At 38.1% G+C, this 19,972-nt stretch overlaps 2 protein-coding genes across 3 annotated transcripts in view; one reads left to right on the top strand and one right to left on the bottom strand.

The window, feature by feature from the left end:
- The window catches only part of LOC105445639, a 21,295-nt gene extending 14,155 nt beyond the window's left edge, over positions 1–7,140 (top strand). Inside the window, exons 4-5 of one of the 2 annotated variants that reach the window (XM_030976504.1) lie at positions 2,579–2,726; positions 5,954–7,140. In XM_030976504.1, the coding sequence (XP_030832364.1) occupies positions 2,579–2,726; positions 5,954–6,150 (345 nt within the window). In that variant the 3' untranslated portion in view covers positions 6,151–7,140. The remainder of the gene's footprint in view (positions 1–2,578; positions 2,727–5,953) is intronic. The other variant, XM_030976503.1, reaches the window with a different exon arrangement.
- Positions 6,645–19,972, bottom strand: LOC115920679 (sucrase-isomaltase, intestinal-like). Its single transcript, XM_030977080.1, has 8 exons — positions 19,479–19,972; positions 18,576–18,724; positions 12,659–12,827; positions 12,179–12,275; positions 10,138–10,250; positions 9,472–9,597; positions 8,325–8,456; positions 6,645–6,653 (listed from the first exon to the last, which is right to left on the bottom strand). The coding sequence occupies exons 1-8, from the start codon at positions 19,965–19,967 to the stop codon at positions 6,645–6,647; spliced, it is 1,284 nt and encodes a 427-aa protein (XP_030832940.1). The 5' UTR covers positions 19,968–19,972.

The following is a 19,972-nucleotide window of genomic DNA, read 5'->3' as shown; positions in this document are numbered from 1 at the left end:
AGTGTAATTCGCCCCGCCCTCCCGCGCGAAGCGCGGAAGCTTTGACGTTTCAATAAATTACCACTCTTAATCCTTGTCTGTATTCATTTTCGCCCATCCAGCGCTAGGCGCGGAAGCTTTACCGTTTCATTAAATTATTAGAGAAGGAAGACGATTCGTTGTATCGTGTACCTTGATGTTTCATTTGATTATAACTCTTAATCTTAGTCTGAATTCAGTTGCTCCCCTCCCGCGCGCTTTGCCGTTTCACTAAATTATTAGAGAAAGAAGACCATTCGTTGTACTGTTCTCTATATTAATCCTTGTCTGAATTCAGTTTCCCCCCTCCCGCGCGAAACGCGGAAGCTTTGAATTAAATTATTAGAGAAAGAAGACGATTCGTCGTATCGTGTCCTTGTCTGAGTGTAATTCGCCCCGCCCTCCCGCGCGAAGCGCGGAAGCTTTGACGTTTCAATAAATTATTACTCTTAATCCTTGTCTGTATCGCCCATCCAGCGCTAAGCGCGGAAGCTTTACCGTTTCATTAAATTATAAGAAAAAGAAGATGATTCGTTGTATCGTGTACTTTGACGTTTCATTTATAATCCTAGTCTGAATTCAGTTGCCCCCCTCCCGCGCGCTTTGCCGTTTCACTAAATTATTAGAGAAAGAAGACGTATTCGTTGTACTGTTCTCTATATTAATCCTTGTCTGAATTCAGTTTCCCCACATGATGTACGTATGGAACGTTCGTTTGCAAATCTTTGCATGCACAGCCCGAATGGTGTATACTACTGTTAGTGTTAACGGCCACTAACGGCCACTAGGCCCATTAGTGACTATACAAAATATAATCTCTTCCTGGCTATTTGGGAATGTGTCAGTTTGCAACAGAAATGGAGAAACGCGAATTTTGTTGAAAATCATGTGATATCACGAACATTTATAAATCACTTGTATGAAATACGCCAGTAACATAGGCCTACATCAGCTTTTCAATAAAACAAAAATAAGTTGTGACATAATATTTGTTCTCCAAAAATGAATTTTTTAAAGGAAATATCAGGAAATAAAATGAGTAAAAAAATAAAAATCAAGATACAATGACGTGAATTTTTAAAAGGGTGAACGGAAACAACATAACGACTAATGAACTATCTTATGAGTCATACTAATGTCCGAAAATCTTTCTCCTTGTCTCCGTTCTCATCACGAATTTGTCACAGAGTTCATCTATGTTTACATTATCCAGGATTGCCTGATGTTGCAGATTGCTACTTTTGCGCTTCGCGCTTAACATTTAGCTCGTTGCTTTTTAACGCTGCGTCTTTGCATTTGGCGCACTGCTTTTCTATGATGCTGTTGATTGAACAAAGTGAATAAATTCATCAATTCCTGATGAAGCCGTATGAACGAGAATTCAATTTATTCTTGTCTCATATACGGTTGTCTCTTTTACCTCGTATATATGTATGTATTATGAAAATGAGATAACAAAATGTGTATATTGACGGTCATCTTGCGAGTAATAACCATTAACTACTCTCATTGGGCTCTCATCATAAATTTTTCTCTTAGTTTTGTTTTTAAGGTTAAATTATTGGGGGGGGGATGATTGTACAGGCCATCCCCCCGGGATCGACACCCACGTTTAGGGGCCTCACTAGAAGGAGGTTATATTGTTAATTCATTTGCTTTATTTAATATTCAAGTTCAATGTAGAATAACATGGTATCAACTAATGAAAACAACGTATTAATGATGATAATAACTTGACAGGAATACCAATTTAAGCTGAATACCTGATTTTAGTGGGATCTTATTTGTAAAGTCAGTATTAGTCATAATTAATAATTATTTGGGGTGTGACTACCCCCCCCCCACACACACACACACAAACACACTTTTTGAACTTTGTTACTGACATTTTTGTGTGTGAAATATACATGTATATACATATATTTTGCACCTTGCATATCAACAGTCGCAAAATGTATTGCCTCAGGTCGCTGGTCCTCCACGTGGCTACCTGGTATGCTGAATGTAATACCTCAGCCTAGTATGGTGGTTTCACCGAAACAGCTCATGAATGAGATCAGTACATTGGTGTGGGGGGGGGGGGGTGGGTAATACAAAAATATCAATAACTGATATCTTATATCTGTTAAATAGGTTTGCACCAGTTTCAATATACCTGACTAAAAGGTGTATAATGAATTGATATGCCCTATAAATGCATGTATATATATATATATTATAAAGAAGGACACTTTGCAGGATGAACGACATAATTGACACAATTGTATTGGGTTTTGTTTCAACAAGCAGAAATTTCTTCTCCAAGGGGGAAGGGGGTGGAGGGGTTACCCTGTTACCCTTTATATCATTTTTTGTGTGTGTGTGTATGTTGGGGTGTCTGTATAATGAGAAAGGACATAAATATGAAATAAATATGTATATATATATATAATAATAATATTCGGTTCTTGTATATAGCGCATATCACATGATCTATATATCACTATGTCTCCATGTCTTTATATAATTTGCCTATGAAATTACGAAATATCTTAAAAAACCATTCTCCTGTTTGTTCCAGGCAATCCAACTACCTATGATAAAGAACTTTCCCATGGTATTTAGTGAACTGTCTTGCAAAACGAGAGGGAACTTTTACGATTGCTACAAGGAATACACAGCTGACGGTATATGTCCGAACGGCGTACTGGCCAACGGTGTAGAGTGTTGTAAGTTATTTTCCTTAACCTTGTCAATCCCATGCCTATCTTATACCCCCTTCACGTACACGGATTTTCCTTACGAGTCCTTACGGATCGCCAACTCGTAGTCCATCGCAAGCATCCGTAAATAACTCGCTGGTATCCGTAAATAGCTCGTCACAACTCGCAACAACTCGCAGACACTCGTAAGGATCCGTGAAAGGAGAGGCAATTTTTTTGACATGTCAAAAATCTTCTTACGATTGTCGACGGATTTATTTGTCCGTAAATAACTCGTAAATAGGTCGTAACAATCCGTAAGTATCGTAAACCGCTCGCATCAACACTTTACCATTCGTTAACTGCTCGCAAGAATCCGTAAATGACTCGTAAAGACTTCTTTAACGATTTGTTTCGGTTGGTTTATGATTTGTTTACGGACTTTTTACGGATTACTTACGGATTATTTACGGATTATTATGAGTGCTTACGTGTTGTTTACGATTTTCATTCGGGTCGTGTTACAATGGCTTTACGGATTGTTACGAGCTATTGCGAGCACTTTACGTGTAGTAACGAGTACTTTACAAATATATACGTATACTTTAAGTATTCTTACGTATCGTTTACGTTTTGGGGAAAAGGTATAAAAGCTGCAAATTAGAATATTTCATTTTCATTTGTTATTTTTTGGTTAAAAATCGAAAGGACTCGTAAATACTCGTAACTATTCATAACAACACGTTAACAGGTCGTTACTAACACGTAAGTTGCTCGAAGTTATCCGTGACTACTCGTAACAAATCGTGGAATTATGCCGTAAGTATATCGTAGTAACTCGTAATAATCCGTAACAAACCGTAAATAGCTCGTAATAACTCGTAACAACTCTTAAATCGGTCGTAAAAGTGGCCAAATCGTAAGGATCCGTGATAGATCCGTGAATTTGTGCGATCCGTAAGGACTCGTAAGAAAAATCCGTGTATGTGAAGGGGGTATTAGGTGGTTTAACCCCTTCTGCAGAGGCGTAGAGTGAGTCTACCCAATGAGGGAATACGTGAACTATAGGGGCACTGGTATTAATCAGAAAATAAAAGGCGAATGTATAAAGCTACTGATTAGGCGGTGCGTGCGGGGAGTGTTCCGGGAGTCTTCATTCTCCGTCCCTTTCTTTCTTGTATCGCTTCTCTGAGGGAGGGGGAAGACATGTCCCTTTTAGTGCCCCCTCAAATGCCCCTAATCTATCTACGCCACGACCTTCTCGTGCCACCTATAATCAAATTGTTTGATCAAGTATCGTAACTTAACTCTAAAGAGTTAAGATTTCGAGATCAAATATTATTGATAAATTGAAATATTCCTTGAAATAAGCTTTTGAAATGAACCCGACGGTTTCTTTTCAGAAAAAAAAGATGTATATATGGCAATAAATACTCTTTCTCTACACAAATCATTCCAGATCGGCCGAATTTTTTAAAGGGACATACCGCCTAAGGCCGAAGGGGGTTATATTTTTAATGTTTACGTTGTTTTTACATTTGCTCTGTACATACATGTAAGATTTCATAAACTCAGATCATTGATGACGGAATAGATTTTTCCATAGTTGGGAAGTTTAGAAACATTTTTAGCAATAATTTCATTTAGGGTACATGTACGATTGACAATTTTCTTGAGGGAAAATAATTTTTTTTTTTTTTTTTTAAAGTTTGTTTTAATACAGAGCAAAAGGGATGGGATCTCGCAAAATACGCCATAGAGTTGCCAATTCGTATTTGATCGATTGATCGCAGCTTCACAAATTCATAACTTTCTTATTTTGTAGCAGAATTAGCTCAAACTTTCACTCACAGGTTTCTCTCGTTTTTTCCTTCTGATTCTTTTAAAAAGTAAGTTAACATCAGCGTGGACTCCCCCTTCAAAGACGAACGTCGTTTGAAATTTAACTTGGCCTTACATTCTACTAGGTCCACCTTTAACATGTTAAAGAGCAAAGTAATTTCATATAATAAATTACAGTTCCACCTCGAACCATGTTATGTTACACCTTTACGTCCATACATCTTACATACATTAAAAACGGATCATTTTAATTTATTTATTAATTTACCCATTTATTTTACATATTCAAGTATAAAAAACATGCAAAATACAAATAACGTACATTATAATAATAATAATAATCTTTTAAAGTCCACTCCAATTTTTTATTAAGTTAAACCGAAAATGTAAATTCTTTTTGCCCTATTGATCTTGAGCTCGGCAGCCACTGAGCAGCGCCAGATCGACGCTGCTCTATCCCCTTATTAGGGACTTTTAGAATGAGTGGACGATAACACGACGAACGCCGACTGATCATGCGTGTCAACGTACTTAACTGCCTATGTTGACTACAATTAGAAATCTTTTAGATTGCACTCGACGATATACATGCATGCATGAAGTAACATTATGAACATCACGGACAAAGAAAGAGGACAAAATATACAGTTCCTCATTCTACCCTCAACAAAAGAACATCCCTTCACTGCTATTACGTAAAAATGTGTAGAACAGGTGAATATGCATGTGACACCTGTTCTACACATCTTTACATAATAGCAGGGAAGGGATGTTTCTTTGTCCACCTGAGGAACTGTATATGTTGTGCGCACGAGGAATACTAGTACATTGCATATGTAAAGGTGCTATATAAATATCAATATGTATGTATGTATGTACTAGATTGAGGAAAATCAAGGTTGACGCATTCTCGATCGCCGACTGAGACGACGTAACGCATGCGCGGTGCCTTAAAATGACGTCACACGTTGCAGTCAAAGCTGTCAACGTGCAAATCTAAAAGTCCCTATTGTTGAACGCCAAACAGCGACTCCCGTCTTTTAACATCTTTTGGTTCGAACCCACGACCTCCCGGTTGTGAGGCGGACGCTCTACTGACTGAGCCAACACACTGGTATACAAAGAAGTACATACACGACACAAACATTAAAAAATGACACAGAAAAAAGTGATAGATATAGAGGGAAATAACGATTAAATAAACATGGTTAACCGGTATACAGATAAGGGAAAACAAAAACAAAAGTTGCTGTTCAGTCAGGGTTACTCCCAGAATAATTATATTGTCATGTTGTAAACATTCATGGGACCCGTATATAATATAGTAGTGGCTCGTCACGTCGCTTTCATATGGTAGTATCATGACTATGACTATCAAGTCATATTTCTTTTCTCTTTCTTTTTTCAAAAAGACACAACATTGAGGCCGTCCGTCATCGGGGCGCTGGCCTTCGCTGGTGTATCCTCCGTTTTCATCATCATTGCTGGGGCGTTCGGTATCCATTGGATGAGGCGCAAAGCAAAAATACCAACGTCAACCACCATGAGCCTCTCCGTGGGCGATCAAGGCGATGCTACAGCAAGTCAATCCCTTCACCCAAGTGCCTGAAACCCGAGGCATGCAAGGCGTCATTTCATTGCGTAATTACGTTACGCCATTACCTGCATCAGTCGAGTCGCCTTGTTCAATCGATTTGGCATGGCTTGCCATAAAATCGCAATGATAGTTGTTGAATATACATATACTTAATATTGTGTGTATTAAGAATGATGTGTATACTTTCTTTTTTAATCAACACTTTTATTCTGTAAAGTTCGTGGTGTTTTGCTCTAGAATAGCTTTCTCTTACTGATGGTTCCATGAAATCTCGGGAACCATTAGGAATAGGTCGTATTATTATTCAAAACAAATCAAAGTACATGAAATTGCTATGTACGTGCCCAAGTGCCTTTCTGCCAGGACAGAAAAAGCTGTGTTTGTATATATTATTTGCCTTTTTTCGCCCATTAGGTTTCATCGGGTTATGATACTTTGAAGTACTAGTGCATTAAACATTGCACTAAAAAATGCACATAAAATATAATTATGCACTTGTTGTCAAGTCAACTCGCCTATATACAGTCACAAAAAAGCAACACAAAAAGAAATAAACGAAAAGAAGCCTCGAGAATTTGAACTCCATTGTGTAATATAACCTATTATTGCCGACACTACATTATGCGAATTATTCTATTATCGTTTTGTTTTACATTAAGCCATTACGTCTACTTTGACGTATGTACATAATTTATATATATGAACATGTATGTAATGGTGTGAGGGTGTATGTGTTTATGTATGTAAATGTACAGAGAGATAGGGGAAGGAGAGAACGTTGTACGTTGTTTGAATCAAGGTTCAATCCCACTGATGCCGTCTAGCCCACATTAGCCAGACGTAAAAAGCACATGTTCATAATGCTGTATAAGATTTTCCACAATTTAACTCCAGATTATCATATAGCTCCTTTTAGTCTCATTTGACAACGCTCCCTATCGTCAGAGTCCAGCCCCTAAGATGTTAGCATATGGACTTTTGCCCCCCAAAATCGATAAAAAATCTTCTTCTTTTTTAACGAAAAGCACATCCACCCCGACGTACGCTGACACTAGCTCTTTCATTGGAACCCTTATATTCCATTTACTTTTGAAAGTTCACCCACCGTAATTTGGTCAAAATAGGTCGCTAGCTTGCCATTGCCTATATAACACATGTGTAACAAGTCGAACTTTGGACGCAATTTACCACGCGATTGTAGGAGTATAGGTCAAGCGCATGAAGGATAAGAAGCATGAATTATCATAAATCAGTTCTAATCGGTTCATTTATGTCCATTTCAACCAACCCCCACCGTAATGTTTCCATTTAGTTAAGGCAAGCATTTTGCCAAGGTAAGCAAAAACATGAATATTCATGATCGCCATGGACTATTCGATTATTTACAGAGGGGTGCAATTGTGCACCACATCAAACTCCCCTTACTCTAGGTCAAGTATTTCATTGTATTATGTAGTTTGGTAGGTTTTTTTTTTTAATAACTGTTTAATTATCAGATATCAATGATAGTTTAAAGATATGGAAAAATGTTCTTGTATTTTATATTTAGCAAAGCAATCTCACATACAAATTCACTACCAACTGTCGTCTTATCCGCCGATTGCCGCCTGCTATATACGTCCAGCGAGCGAAAATGAGACAACCGGAGCAATATGTATGCAGAATAATCGCTTTTACAAAGAAACCAATTATGCCCGAAGAAATGTCGATAACTTATTCATGCCTAAACCTAAAACTAATTATTGTAAACGAACATTCTTTTATCGCGGATATAATTATATAATGAATTACCGATTAACTTACGTAGACCGAACACACTCAATCTATTTCGGCATGGCCTACATGAATGGATACTAGATTTTGATGTATAAACTTTTGGTGTGAACGGGGAGGGGGAAGGGATGGTAACAGTCGTATTCATAATGGGTTATAGCGGGTATTGGAGTGGGTTGTAGATAGTGCGTTTGTAATGGTATATTTTCGTAATATTTGTGTTTTATTTCTATCTTTAATTATATCTGGACCTCTAGGAAGAACATAGCCATTTTCATAATGGCTCTGAATAGAGCATTCCAGCCGTTTTTAATTCTTGATTTGTATTTTATTGTAAATGGTCTTCTTGTATATATTTGAATTTTTATACGGAAAATGAAACCAACCAACTGAGCAAGCATAAGGGAACTTACCAGCATGATAATGTATCGAGTGCCGTCTGGTTTGAGGGATTCCACAAACTCTCCTAAACCACCAAAGTTCTCTTCGTCAAGAGTGAAGTCAAGGTTGTGGTCCATGTAGTCAATGTCGCTGTACTGCGCATCCTGTAATGAAAGAGTGAAAAGAGTCAAGCTTGTGAAAGAATGGGAGTTTGGACTGATTATGTTTTCTTCTCCACTTTCAAGAAAAGGTTGAATATTATGGCAAAAACTGCCTGGAAGCAATTTTAAAAGATTGATTATAGAAGATGCGAGGATTAATATATACATGAAGTATTGAAGTGATAAGAATCAAAAGGAAATTATTTAATGTTGCTGAAAATCACATAGCCTACATACACTGCACACAGACATTGGTATTCAGGACTGCAAACTCGTATGGCACGAATATTTGGTCCAAACTTGTCAGCTATACGAATATGAGTGCTTATGAAGAGCAATCCTTTTTAGGGGGACATTTGTAAAAACCATTTATTTAAGAAAACACCTTTCTTTAAAAGATAATCATCTTTAAGTCATTAACTTTACTTGTTTTGGTCGACGAGAAAAACAAACAGTTCATTGCCATAGTCTAATTTTCACACATGTAATCTTTATGTGCCAGTCTAGCACAGCGCAAGAGTCACCTTAGTCCGGCAATGTATCTACATTGCTCTTCTTCACCCATGTGTTGAATGGGTAGCACGGTTGGATGCGAAATGCAACGTGATTGGATTCGCATTTGCGCACCCATAAACAAGGCTACTATTTGGAAGTGCAGAATATTAACGGAAGTACATGTATGCATCCGGGGTAATTATGACAAGATCTGGTCGGTTACGTAATAGTTGGTGAAGTGTTTGATGAATAGAAACTGTAATCATTTGCTAATGTTATGTCTTTTGTACATTATTTGTTTAAAATATCATTGCTAACACCTCTTTGCATAATATGCTGTATTATTCTAGTTGTAAACTGACCCCTTGAGCCTGTGCTGTTGGTCAGATTTATGCACCGATAGATCAACGAAACAAATGAATAAATAAGTGAATAAATGATTGTTGTTTTTTTATTATAATTATTATCATTATCAAACTAAATTTACTGTAAAATTAAATAACATTAAATATAAACAACTTACGTGAGGTATGTCGTATTCTCTCATACCTGCCACCACATCTTGTAGATTGGTGAGGTTATCGTAGCCGTATCTGCTGAGATGATAACCAAGAGCCCAGTAGGCGGGCAGCATAGGGCGACCAATCAACTAATTGGATTAGATGGAAATTAAGATTGAAATTCAGATAAAGGACTAAACTAATCAACTAAATTTAAAGTTTGATTAGAATAAAATTAATTAATTAAAGCTAGTTTAAATTAATTTTAAAGAGGCCTTCGTTCAATTTGTTCAGCTGTACAGTCATTTCCCAGCCCCCTCCACCTTCAAATATCCAGCTCTCTCTCTCTCTCTCTCTCCCTCTCCCCCCCTCTCTCTCTCTCTCTCTCTCTCTCTTTCTCTCTACATACCTACCTAACTAATCGTTCTGTCTCTCTCTCTCCTCTGTGTCCTCCTCTCACATCCCTTCCTTCCTTAAAAGTGTTTTTTCTTATTCATATTCCTCTTTCATTTTCATCTCGTACTCCTTCTTCGGCTACCGTCTTTATTTTTTATTTCTTCTTCTTCTTCTTCTTCTTCTTCTTCTTCTCCTTCTCCTTATTTTTCTTCTTCTTGATGTAAACTTTTATAACTATTTCAAATCGCCTACAAATTTCTTTTAAACAGTTACAAGAGAAAGTGATATATTACCTCGGTGTACTGTTGAATAACCTGGTCAGGTGTTGGTCCAAGAAACATATAAAAGTCCAGAACTCCACCGACTGTGCGATAAGTTAAGGCAGGGGTTGGCTGCACTGTGAAATCTGCGATAAAAGGGGATAAATAAAAATGTAAGATTTAGGTTTTCTGTTTACCTTTTATCAGATCAAGAGTCGGGGTTGCTGTGAAAATTCAAATTTTGCACCGACGTAATTGCATATAAACTCTATTCAGTAATAATTATATAGAAAGCACACTTCCTAAATAGTTTTGAATAGATTTTCGTTTGTCTCCCCTACCCCGGCGATGGCGAGTTTTCGCTACCGGCGACGCGGCCTTCTACAACGCACTCAGAGCGAAAATGTCCGTGTAGCGTCCAGGCACGTACATGTAGCCAGAGTTTGATATATGGGGGGGGGGGGGGAGGGGGCACATATATGTAATCGATCGACGTCCTGGGGAAGGGTCTAAAAAAAGTTCAACCGATCTTGGCTACGTGCCTGGTAGCGTCCAAACATACGACGGTATTCAGCCGTATTAGCGTCGGGAGTCGAGCTAGTACGGCGTGGCGAGCTCATTTACATACCCCGTAGTCAGCACTTGTGTCGCCATGCGAAAACTCGCTAATATTCTAAAAGCGCAACTTAAAATTGTATATACCCCTTCCTTAAAGTGGTGATAATATGTTGTACTAGCGTATTACATAATACATTCCAATGAGCTCAGTTACAATAATACTACTATACGACCAAGAACTATGATATTGTGGACTAAAATAGTTATATATATTATTTCTTTCTTTCTTTAACTCGTGTCCCCCCCCCCTCTCCCATCCCCACCCTTCCCGACACCTAGCTGGCTGCCGGGAATCTAGGATCGGCCCCCGTTCTAATTATAGGATTTCCCGGCCAAATTCGCGAGTTTGTCATTCGAATTCATTTACTTTGCATTTAAGATAGCGCAGATCAGCTTTGCCATGCCAATTATCATTAAATTTTTCCGATTTTGTATGTAATTTAGGATTTTGGTCGAAGGATTTCATAGATCTGTCATTCAATTTAGAAACTGCTCAACTAGCATTCAAATTAATCGTCACTTGTCGAGTCGTCATTTTTATCATTCAAATTAACACCTGTCATTCGTATTCGAATTATGTTTATTCAAGTTACGAATGTTAGGGGGAAGAAATGCAACACACGTTTACAGTTTTGAAAAATGCAATTAAATACATGATTTGCCATTGGGGTCTTTTCTGTTATGCAATTTATTAATTTTGAGGAAAAACCATATGTTTGTAGTTAGACATTAGGTAAAGAAGGGGTGAAATCAAGGGAAATGGCATCTTTGAATGAACATGTTAATATACCCCGGAAAAGTAGGGATACAAAAACACCTACCCCAGTCACAATATTATACCCTTCCATCATAATGAAATTGTGATAAATTTATGATGAAACACAAGACAAACAACTTCCTTACATGAAAATTTACACAAATATTGAGACCATCAAGTCCGTAGATGTAAGTCTTTTTTTTAAGCAATCAAATTTAAAGGCTGATGAATATCTGATAAATCTAAAAGCATATAAAGAGTATAAATGCAAGAAAATGACAAAGGATGAAATACACATGAAAAAAGATCTTGAAAGAAAAAGAATGAGCTATAAAATGATATAGAAATGTATATTGACCATTAATTTTAGTGCACAAAGTGCTAATTTGAATGCTACAAATGAATTAGAATGCTAGAAGTACGCCGTCGCGATGTCAGAAAATCGTGTTGCGCTAAATCGAATAACCAAATAGCGAAAGAAGCACTTTGTTCATTAATTTGAATGAAACATACATAGATTCTAACGAAAACTTCATAGATTTGAAATCTAGAAAAAGGAATATAAACCCGAGATATACCCGACAGCACTAAAACCGTCGAATTTGAACGCAAGACAAATTGATTTTACTGACAAACTCGCGAATTTGGCCGGGAAATCCTATATAAAAAGTGGTTTAGTGCACCATCGTTACTACATACCTTGTGCATTAAGGTTAAACAGCAGGACACCGTGTGTGTTACCGTCGTACTCCACGTTCATGTAGAAAGGATGGACGCTGTACAGGTTGATAGCGTCCTGCGTGCAATCAAAGAAAAACAGATTCCATCGAAATGATTAAATTGTAAGAAGCCATGTTTTCAATTCCAATTTTCCACAAACGAAACCCCAATTTTAACTGATGGTCCGATAGGTCGCCTCGTAGTGATAAGTGAAAAGCAATAATGACATGAATTGTTTTTACTGCATTCTGTTGGCAAATGTATTGTAAATTAATCCGCAGCTGTTCATAAAAAGAGTATTATGAATTCAGTTCATCACCTCACTTCTTCAACAGAATGAACAGTTGGTTTGGATACGTTGGCGTTTTCTTTTGTATTAGTGTTTGCCTTTATAAGCTAAAATGTCATTGGTGATTCCTCAACTGAAATGATGCATCGTGTACAACATATACTACTTACCCCAGGCGGTTGGTCCCTGGCAAAAAGACCCCAAGTCCGCCAATTCATGTCATGTCTAAAGCTTCGATGCTCACTCTCCCCGAAACCATACAGATTGGAAGAAGGCAAACGAGTTGAGATCGACAAAAATTGGTCTTCGAAAATTAGCGCTCCAATAGACGTATCCCACCTAGTTGAAGAAGAATGTGATATTGTTTTAATTTCTATGATTGATAAATATAGTGTCGAATACGAAATATCGGCTCAAAGCGCTTTCATAGGCCTATAATAACGGGTAATCAAATTCATTCACGCACAATATGTGTGCCCGTCAAGGCATAATTAAGAATTGCTGAATCTATGCAAAGAAAAATCCTTGTGAATCTTTTTAGTCTTAACGTTTTTCAATATTTACTATTCGTTTTATTCATTCTAAACATATCCTTATTATGGATAATGAGCTGATTAATTTGGAAGGTCAAGATGATAGAATATTATAGATTTAACTTCATCCTCCTGTTTGTACAAGATTCACAATTGCTTAAAAAGATGAGAGAGAAAGAACGATATATACTAACGATAGAGAGATATAATGAAAGAGAAACGGACACAGATATCTACAAGAGAGACAAAAAGATAGAGAGGAAGAGAGAGAGAGAGAGAGAGAGAGAGTGAGCGAGAAAGAAAGAAAGATGGAGAGAGAGAGAGAGAGAGAGAACAACAAAGGTAAACGGTATCGTGTGTGTGTTTGTGGGGGGGGGGGTCTGCACTGCACCATATGGCTCTATACTCCACCCAAAATTAGCCCGTGCGGTGCTCGCAAGAAGAACGCAGAACAACGTGCGTTCATTAAACAAAAAACGCTCTGACTCGAAGATTATTGGTCATATCGATAAAAAAATCACGTCTGCATGTTATGCGTGTCTTCCTAAAACGTGCAGACCCGTGCGTCCGACATAAGACTTTCCACGAAGGCCCACCGGGACTATGACTAAAAGTTGAGTTCTCTTCACATATTGGAATTTTAAATTTTAGATCTTCATGATTAAATAGCCTAAAATAGAGGTTTTATTAGCAGACTCCATTATTTGTTTCCTCAAACTGTTCTCCGAAGTTTATATTGCTCTCCAGCCCTCCTTATTTTACCATATTACACTCTTGTCTGGGGCAATACATATCCATCTAAAATAAATAAACGTTTTACACTACAAAAGAAGATAATAAGAATAGTGTTCAAACGACCAATCTAAAACTCATCTTCACTTTTTATTTTAAGTTTTGATTCTCTCAAAGTTTAAAGATATTGTAGCATACCAACACTTGGTCATGTGTGTGTATTCAATTGTCTCCCCGAACAATTTTTGTAATTTGTTTGATTTTAATCTTAATATAAATAGCTATCACACAAGGTGGGTGAGAAACATTCATTCCTAGACATCAGACAGTCTCGCCTCAACACACACACACAAAACACAGAGACTGAGACACGAGTGATTAAGAAAAAGGTGAGAGGAAACATAGACAGAGAGGGGAGTGGAGTAGGGGAGAGAAATAGACAGTAACTAATTGTATTGTAAGCCAAATACAGGGGAATGTGACTCGGATTCATCATCTTTGCCTTCGCCCCGCCAGCGTAATTTTTGTTCCCACTTGAGCTCGGGACCCCCAGTATGAACTCATTTGCATACAGCCAATCAGAGCTCATCTTGTCAATAACAAGCTTTACGCGTGCTAAAGATGCGCGGCGAAATTCAAAACTGTGCGAAGCTCTGGGCTTCACACGTACACACAGCGCCTTGCCTATATCAGCATGCATGGTGTGCGTGCATAGGCATAGGCTTGCAAATGTTTCATTTCAGCTCTAACATCTCTACATTTAGCAAATTTATCTACTAATATCAGCTTATCAAATTGCTGTGAAAAACTGTTATTTAGCACTAAGTTACAATTACTTTATCAATCAAGGATAGGCCTTTCTCGTCATCGAAGCCACTATATTATTATAAGGACAGATTTTACGGTTGAGAATTCATCATAGAACTTTACACCTCTAAAAGGCTCTAATATAATATCAGCTCAAGTGGAAAAAATTACTCGCCCCGCCAAAGCCTGTGAACCTCTTTTGTTCTCTGTATTAAAGGCTCGTTCAGATATAGCGCGGTAAACCACTGCGTTCTTCTAACTTTAATTGACAACTGCGCGCAACAGATGACTAGCGCATAAATTATGTTTACTGACCTCCGTGTTATAAGATACAGACATGCGCACACTATACACGATTGTTCTGCGATACGATTATCGAAGAAATGGCAACAGTTAGGAAATTTAAAAAAACTTCATCCTCCTGATTTAGAATCTTAATGATAAGAATACAGACAACAGGGATGTTAGTCTAATGAACTCTTCTAGTCAAAATAGAACTGAGTCGAATCGGCTTAAAGATCGTAGACAATCGCACTAACTGATCTGACGTCAGTACGATTCGAGACGATTTGGCTTTTCCTCTTCCAACAAAGCACACAATCTTTTGAGATTTAGATTTTCATAGTAATATGAATATTCTATCTTCTGTCATTAGGATTTTACATGTTTGAATTTTTTATGAAATTCTTACAAAAATCGGATCGCAGGAGGATCGTATAGTGTGCGAATGGCTTAACACTTCACGTCATTATAAATGAACCGCCGCTGGTTTGCCGCCTCATTAAAAAAAAACATGGACTATGATCATCTCATTACTGATTAATGATATTAATACGTTTCAATAACAATGGAAATAAATGTTGGAAAGGGCAATGTGTCCATTACATCTGCTGTATAAAAATATTCGCCTAGTTGCGTTGCCTAGCAACGTTCATAATTATGTAAGCTTTGATGTATTTGATGTTCACATAATGTTGGTGTCTAATAATAACGTTCTCGCATCTCCGTGACTACGCATAACATTTTATACATTAGGCTACATCAGCAGGGCCCCGTCTTACAAAGAGTTGCAATTAATCTAAATTAATCGCACGTTCTCCAATCGATCGCAACTTTGCAGTCTCCTATCTCTGATGTAAATAGTTGCGATTGATATCAATAGCAAATAATTTACGATTGCTATCAATTCTTTGTAAGACAGGGTCCTGGTCTCGTTGTCGCTTGTAACCGCAGTGAATATAAAACATTACTTGTAGCTATATTTAAAATTAATAACTAAAAGCTTTATTTCTTGAATAAATACTAGTTTAAATTTAATTTGTGTTTTTGTGAATTAGTTAAACACTGTAATTAGTTCTGACTTGTTACATTCTTAGCACGATTAACCTAATCGAAACCAAAAGAATGGCTTCACCCACAACAAAAAGTGAGTCATTTGACATATTTAAGCATAATTTTCGTGAGTCAGGTGTAAATTGACTCATTAGTAACAACCAATGAGTCTCTATTGACTCATTTATATTTCACCAGTGTGTCAATCATGAGCTGACGCATTTGCAAAATGCTTCGACTGACTCACATGGTCGTAAAAAATGAGTCAAGATCGACATAAGAGCATTTTAGAAGAAAAAAGTGAGTCAACTTGAAAGTGAGGCTGTATGCATGCGCGCGCATGCTTTCGTTACGTCATCCAAAATGCGCATTCTCGAGCCATATTTGAATTCCCGATCGACGACGCGACGTCGCCATCTTATATCTTGGATTCAGAAGAGTTTTGACTGCAGCTAGTGAAAAATTGGTACGCATAATTATTCATATGGTTTTAAACGATGCTTTTTATGACTGGATTCGTGGGCTTATTATACAAATGATGCATGCGTTCATTTTACGATATCCGCACTCGAGTTGATGAGGCTGTGTGTAACTTAACTATCATTATGAAAATGACTGACAATGAGAGCGGACAAAATATACAGTTCCTCAGGTAGACAAAGGAACATCCCTTCACTGCTATTATGTAAAAATGTGTAGAACAGGTGTCACATGCATATTCACCTTTTTACATAATAGCTGTGAAGGGATGTTCCTTTGTCTACCTGAGGAACTGTATATTTTGTCCGCTCTCATTGTCAGTCATGTTCATAGTGTATAGATTCTACTGTATCGCACGAAGCCGTGTCGAATGAAAACGTGCATGATCTTGCATCATTTTTTTATACAACGAAACTCCTAGATCCTTGTTATTTGATGAAAAACGAATCAATTCAAGATTGTTTCGTGACAGTATGGGTGACAAATAAATCTCAAGTTAAGGCTTAATTTAGTGCGTACAAAGTAGATTTTTCAGATTCGGGTAGCGGGACCACCGATTACATCGCTAAAATGTGATATTTTAGGATATATTTTCCATTGCAAATGTGGACAGTGACTCTGGCATGGTATGGTATGTGTGTGATAGGCCTAGGGAGTAGGGGGTCTATGTCATGATGCACCCACAACAAAAAGTGAGTCACCCTTACTCAAATTGATGAGTCACTGGTTTGTCCGTACAGCGAAACACTTGAAGGATCGTGTGAGTCACTATGACTCGATACAAATGAGTCTCTCAGATAAATAAGACTCATTTGTATCGAGTCATAGTGACTCACACGATCCTTCAAGTGTTTCACTGTACGGACAAACCAGTGACTCATCAATTTGAGTAAGGGTGACTCACTTTTTGTTGTGGGTGTTGGTTTGCAGAAATGTATTTGCTTCAATGAAAATTTGCTGTGTATAGAAGTCAAATTATCGTTGTTCTAAACATGCAATGTTTTTTTTTTGTATACCCGTGATTAAATACCATTATCATAATCACCTAATTCATAGACGTGTAATGTGATCAAATAGTGTGACAAAGGACAAACATTAACTTGTACTAACTGTGGGTGTAAGGGGGTGGTGCAATAGGGAGCATGGGGAACGTCTCTCCCCACCCCTCTTTATCAAATAAAGAGGAAAACGATGGAAAAGAAGGTGAGAGAATAGAAGACAGAAGGGTTAATATCAACTTAAGAAGATTGCACCCCTTGCACCCCTTAACCCCTTTGTTCTTGCCCGTTTGATGTACCTATTGACCCCACCCACCCCCTCTGGCGCTAGAGTTCCCTCAACGAAGGGGGGTATGTTAAGGCACTAACTATCACAATGAGCGCAAGGATCAAGTGTTGAATGTTATCGTAGGATATAAAATCTATTATCTATTTAATATGTAATGTACGTGCATAAAAATAAATATATATATATATTTTTTTAGTAAAATGTTTTCTTCTTGTCCCAATTGTTTCGTGTATTAACTAGCTGGAGCCATTTCTAATCGATCCCACTGCCCAGCAAACCTTTATGACGTATCTACACCTTGTTGTACGCAAAAGGTCTATTGGAATTAAACATCTTTTTCAAGTAGATGCTACAAGTAGATTCTGGAAGGATTTTCAAAACAAATGTGTTTGAAGTGGAATATTCACAAAAGAATACAAAATTTAGGTTTTCTGCGTACAACAGAAAACCCAAATTATGTACTCTTTTATCCTTATTTGTCTTCGAACACTTTTTTGGGGGTGAAATCTTTGCAGAAGTGTGTCTTAATGATATTGTTTTTCAAATTACGATACAATTTAAGTGAAATTTCGCCATCAAATTGTTGACAAACTTGGGGCTCCCAACACTTTAGAGGGGTTACAAGAAAGACGATTATCAGGTCACTATGTCCAGTTGATAAATGATTTGTGTATAAGTATGTTACTGTTTGAACTCCCTGTTAGTGTTATAGTTTTGAGTTGAAATACGAAGTAGCCCGATAGTTACAGATAGTATTTTATTGTGTGGGCTGTTTACTAGTCATTATTAGTATTAGCAACACATGGATTTATTCAAAGCATCGCTGCAATTGTCCTGTGTTGTTGATATTTGGTTTATATCCTACTTTCTATTTTTGCAACTCTTTGATTATGAAGACAGATATTCAAATACTTACAATACTTCTCCCGTTGATTTTCGGGTGATTTCCAGAGTGAAAGGGCGGGTAGTGTACGTGATGGTGTAGTCTGTGACTCTAGCTGCTTCGGCTGGGCGGGGCAGCAGCGGTATGGGAACTTCGAAGCGAGACTCTGAGGCGTCATAAAACTGAGTTCGGAATGAAAGGAAAGTAAACACATTACATTCAGAAACAGATTCACCTTCAGAGTCGTTTATTTTCCATTTCAAATGATCATGCTATAACCAAAATAAGTGCATGACAAAACGCACAACAGCGGCTCATTTCGGATGAGAAGTGGCCAGAATTACAAAAAAAACGTCGTCAGAACGGTGAATGGGATACTTTTGGAATTAGCGCAAATTTTACTCCTGAAAAGCAATTCTAACCTTCCCAACCAAAATTTGTATAAAATCCCCTCTTCATCCAGGGTACCTAACAATACCACAGCTAATAATTTTTGTCGATTTTTTTTCCCCATGATGTATCACGTGAAATCGACTAAACACTGGCGTCGCGTCGCCGAATCGAAACGATACCGGGTCAATTATACCAATGGAACTGCTAATTAAAAATGTATTCTTATTTTAATGAAGCAACAACCGTTTATACTTGTATAACAATAATTGGGAGGGGTGGCTTCGGAGGGTCATGCCCTTTAACTTGTGTGCTTACGATTTATGACAAGAGAATTTTGCATATAAAATATTGTTTGATTTGTTTTTAAATTTCATTTCATTCGTTCACTTTCGACTAAGTATATATGCTGACAAAATCTTAGTTGAGCGCTGCATCACGCTCCCCCACCCCCCTCTCAAGCCGAGTAACACACTTTAGATATATATATTTATATTTTGTAACTAATCCTTGATGATCCGCTTATTAAGCACTAGGCCTACTTACCTTGAAATGAAGTCTAGTCTGCGACTGGAATTCGATATCGAGTGAGAGAGTTTGGATGTCCTGGTTGAAGAAAGAAGCGATATACGTTTCCCTCTCCAGGGTCAACCTCGTCCCCCACGTGTGCTCCTCCTCCTTTACTAGCCGGTACGTGCCATGCCCCGTCGGAAAGAAGCACCAAGGCGCGCCGTCCACGATCGTCGGTCGCCACACGCACCCGCGGTCGGAGCAGAGCTCCTCGGCATTCTCCACGTCCTTATCGGGGATGCAGTTGATACGTTCCTCCACGCTAGCCTCCGTGGGGGCGGGCTCGAACGGGTTAACGCCGTCAATGCCCGCGTAGTCGGGATGGAGGAAGAACGTGAGGGTGGTACAGATCGTGGCCACGCAGGCGACGACGACGAGGGTTAGGGCGAGCACGTGTTGGTTGGTCCACCCCGTGGGCTTCTTCTCCTTCGTTAACGCGGAACGTTCAAAATCGTCTTCCTCCATGGTTG

Source organism: Strongylocentrotus purpuratus, unplaced genomic scaffold (genome assembly GCF_000002235.5).
Source record: "Strongylocentrotus purpuratus isolate Spur 01 unplaced genomic scaffold, Spur_5.0 spur5_scaffold_9, whole genome shotgun sequence".
NCBI classification, from domain to species: Eukaryota; Metazoa; Echinodermata; class Echinoidea; order Camarodonta; family Strongylocentrotidae; genus Strongylocentrotus; species Strongylocentrotus purpuratus.
Note: the sequence above shows the minus strand (reverse complement) of the source record. Positions and strands in the feature narration are given on the sequence as shown.

Coding starts and splice junctions, on each gene's coding strand:
- LOC115920679 (XM_030977080.1), bottom strand. CDS start 19,967: ATGGAGGAAGACGATTTTGAACGTTCCGCGTTAACGAAGGAGAAGAAG. Junction 12,276..12,658: donor CCAGGGACCAACCGCCTGGG/GTAAGTAGTATA, acceptor GATTGCACGCAG/GACGCTATCAACCTGTACAG. Junction 10,251..12,178: donor GTTTAACCTTAATGCACAAG/GTATGTAGTAAC, acceptor CTTTTATCGCAG/ATTTCACAGTGCAGCCAACC.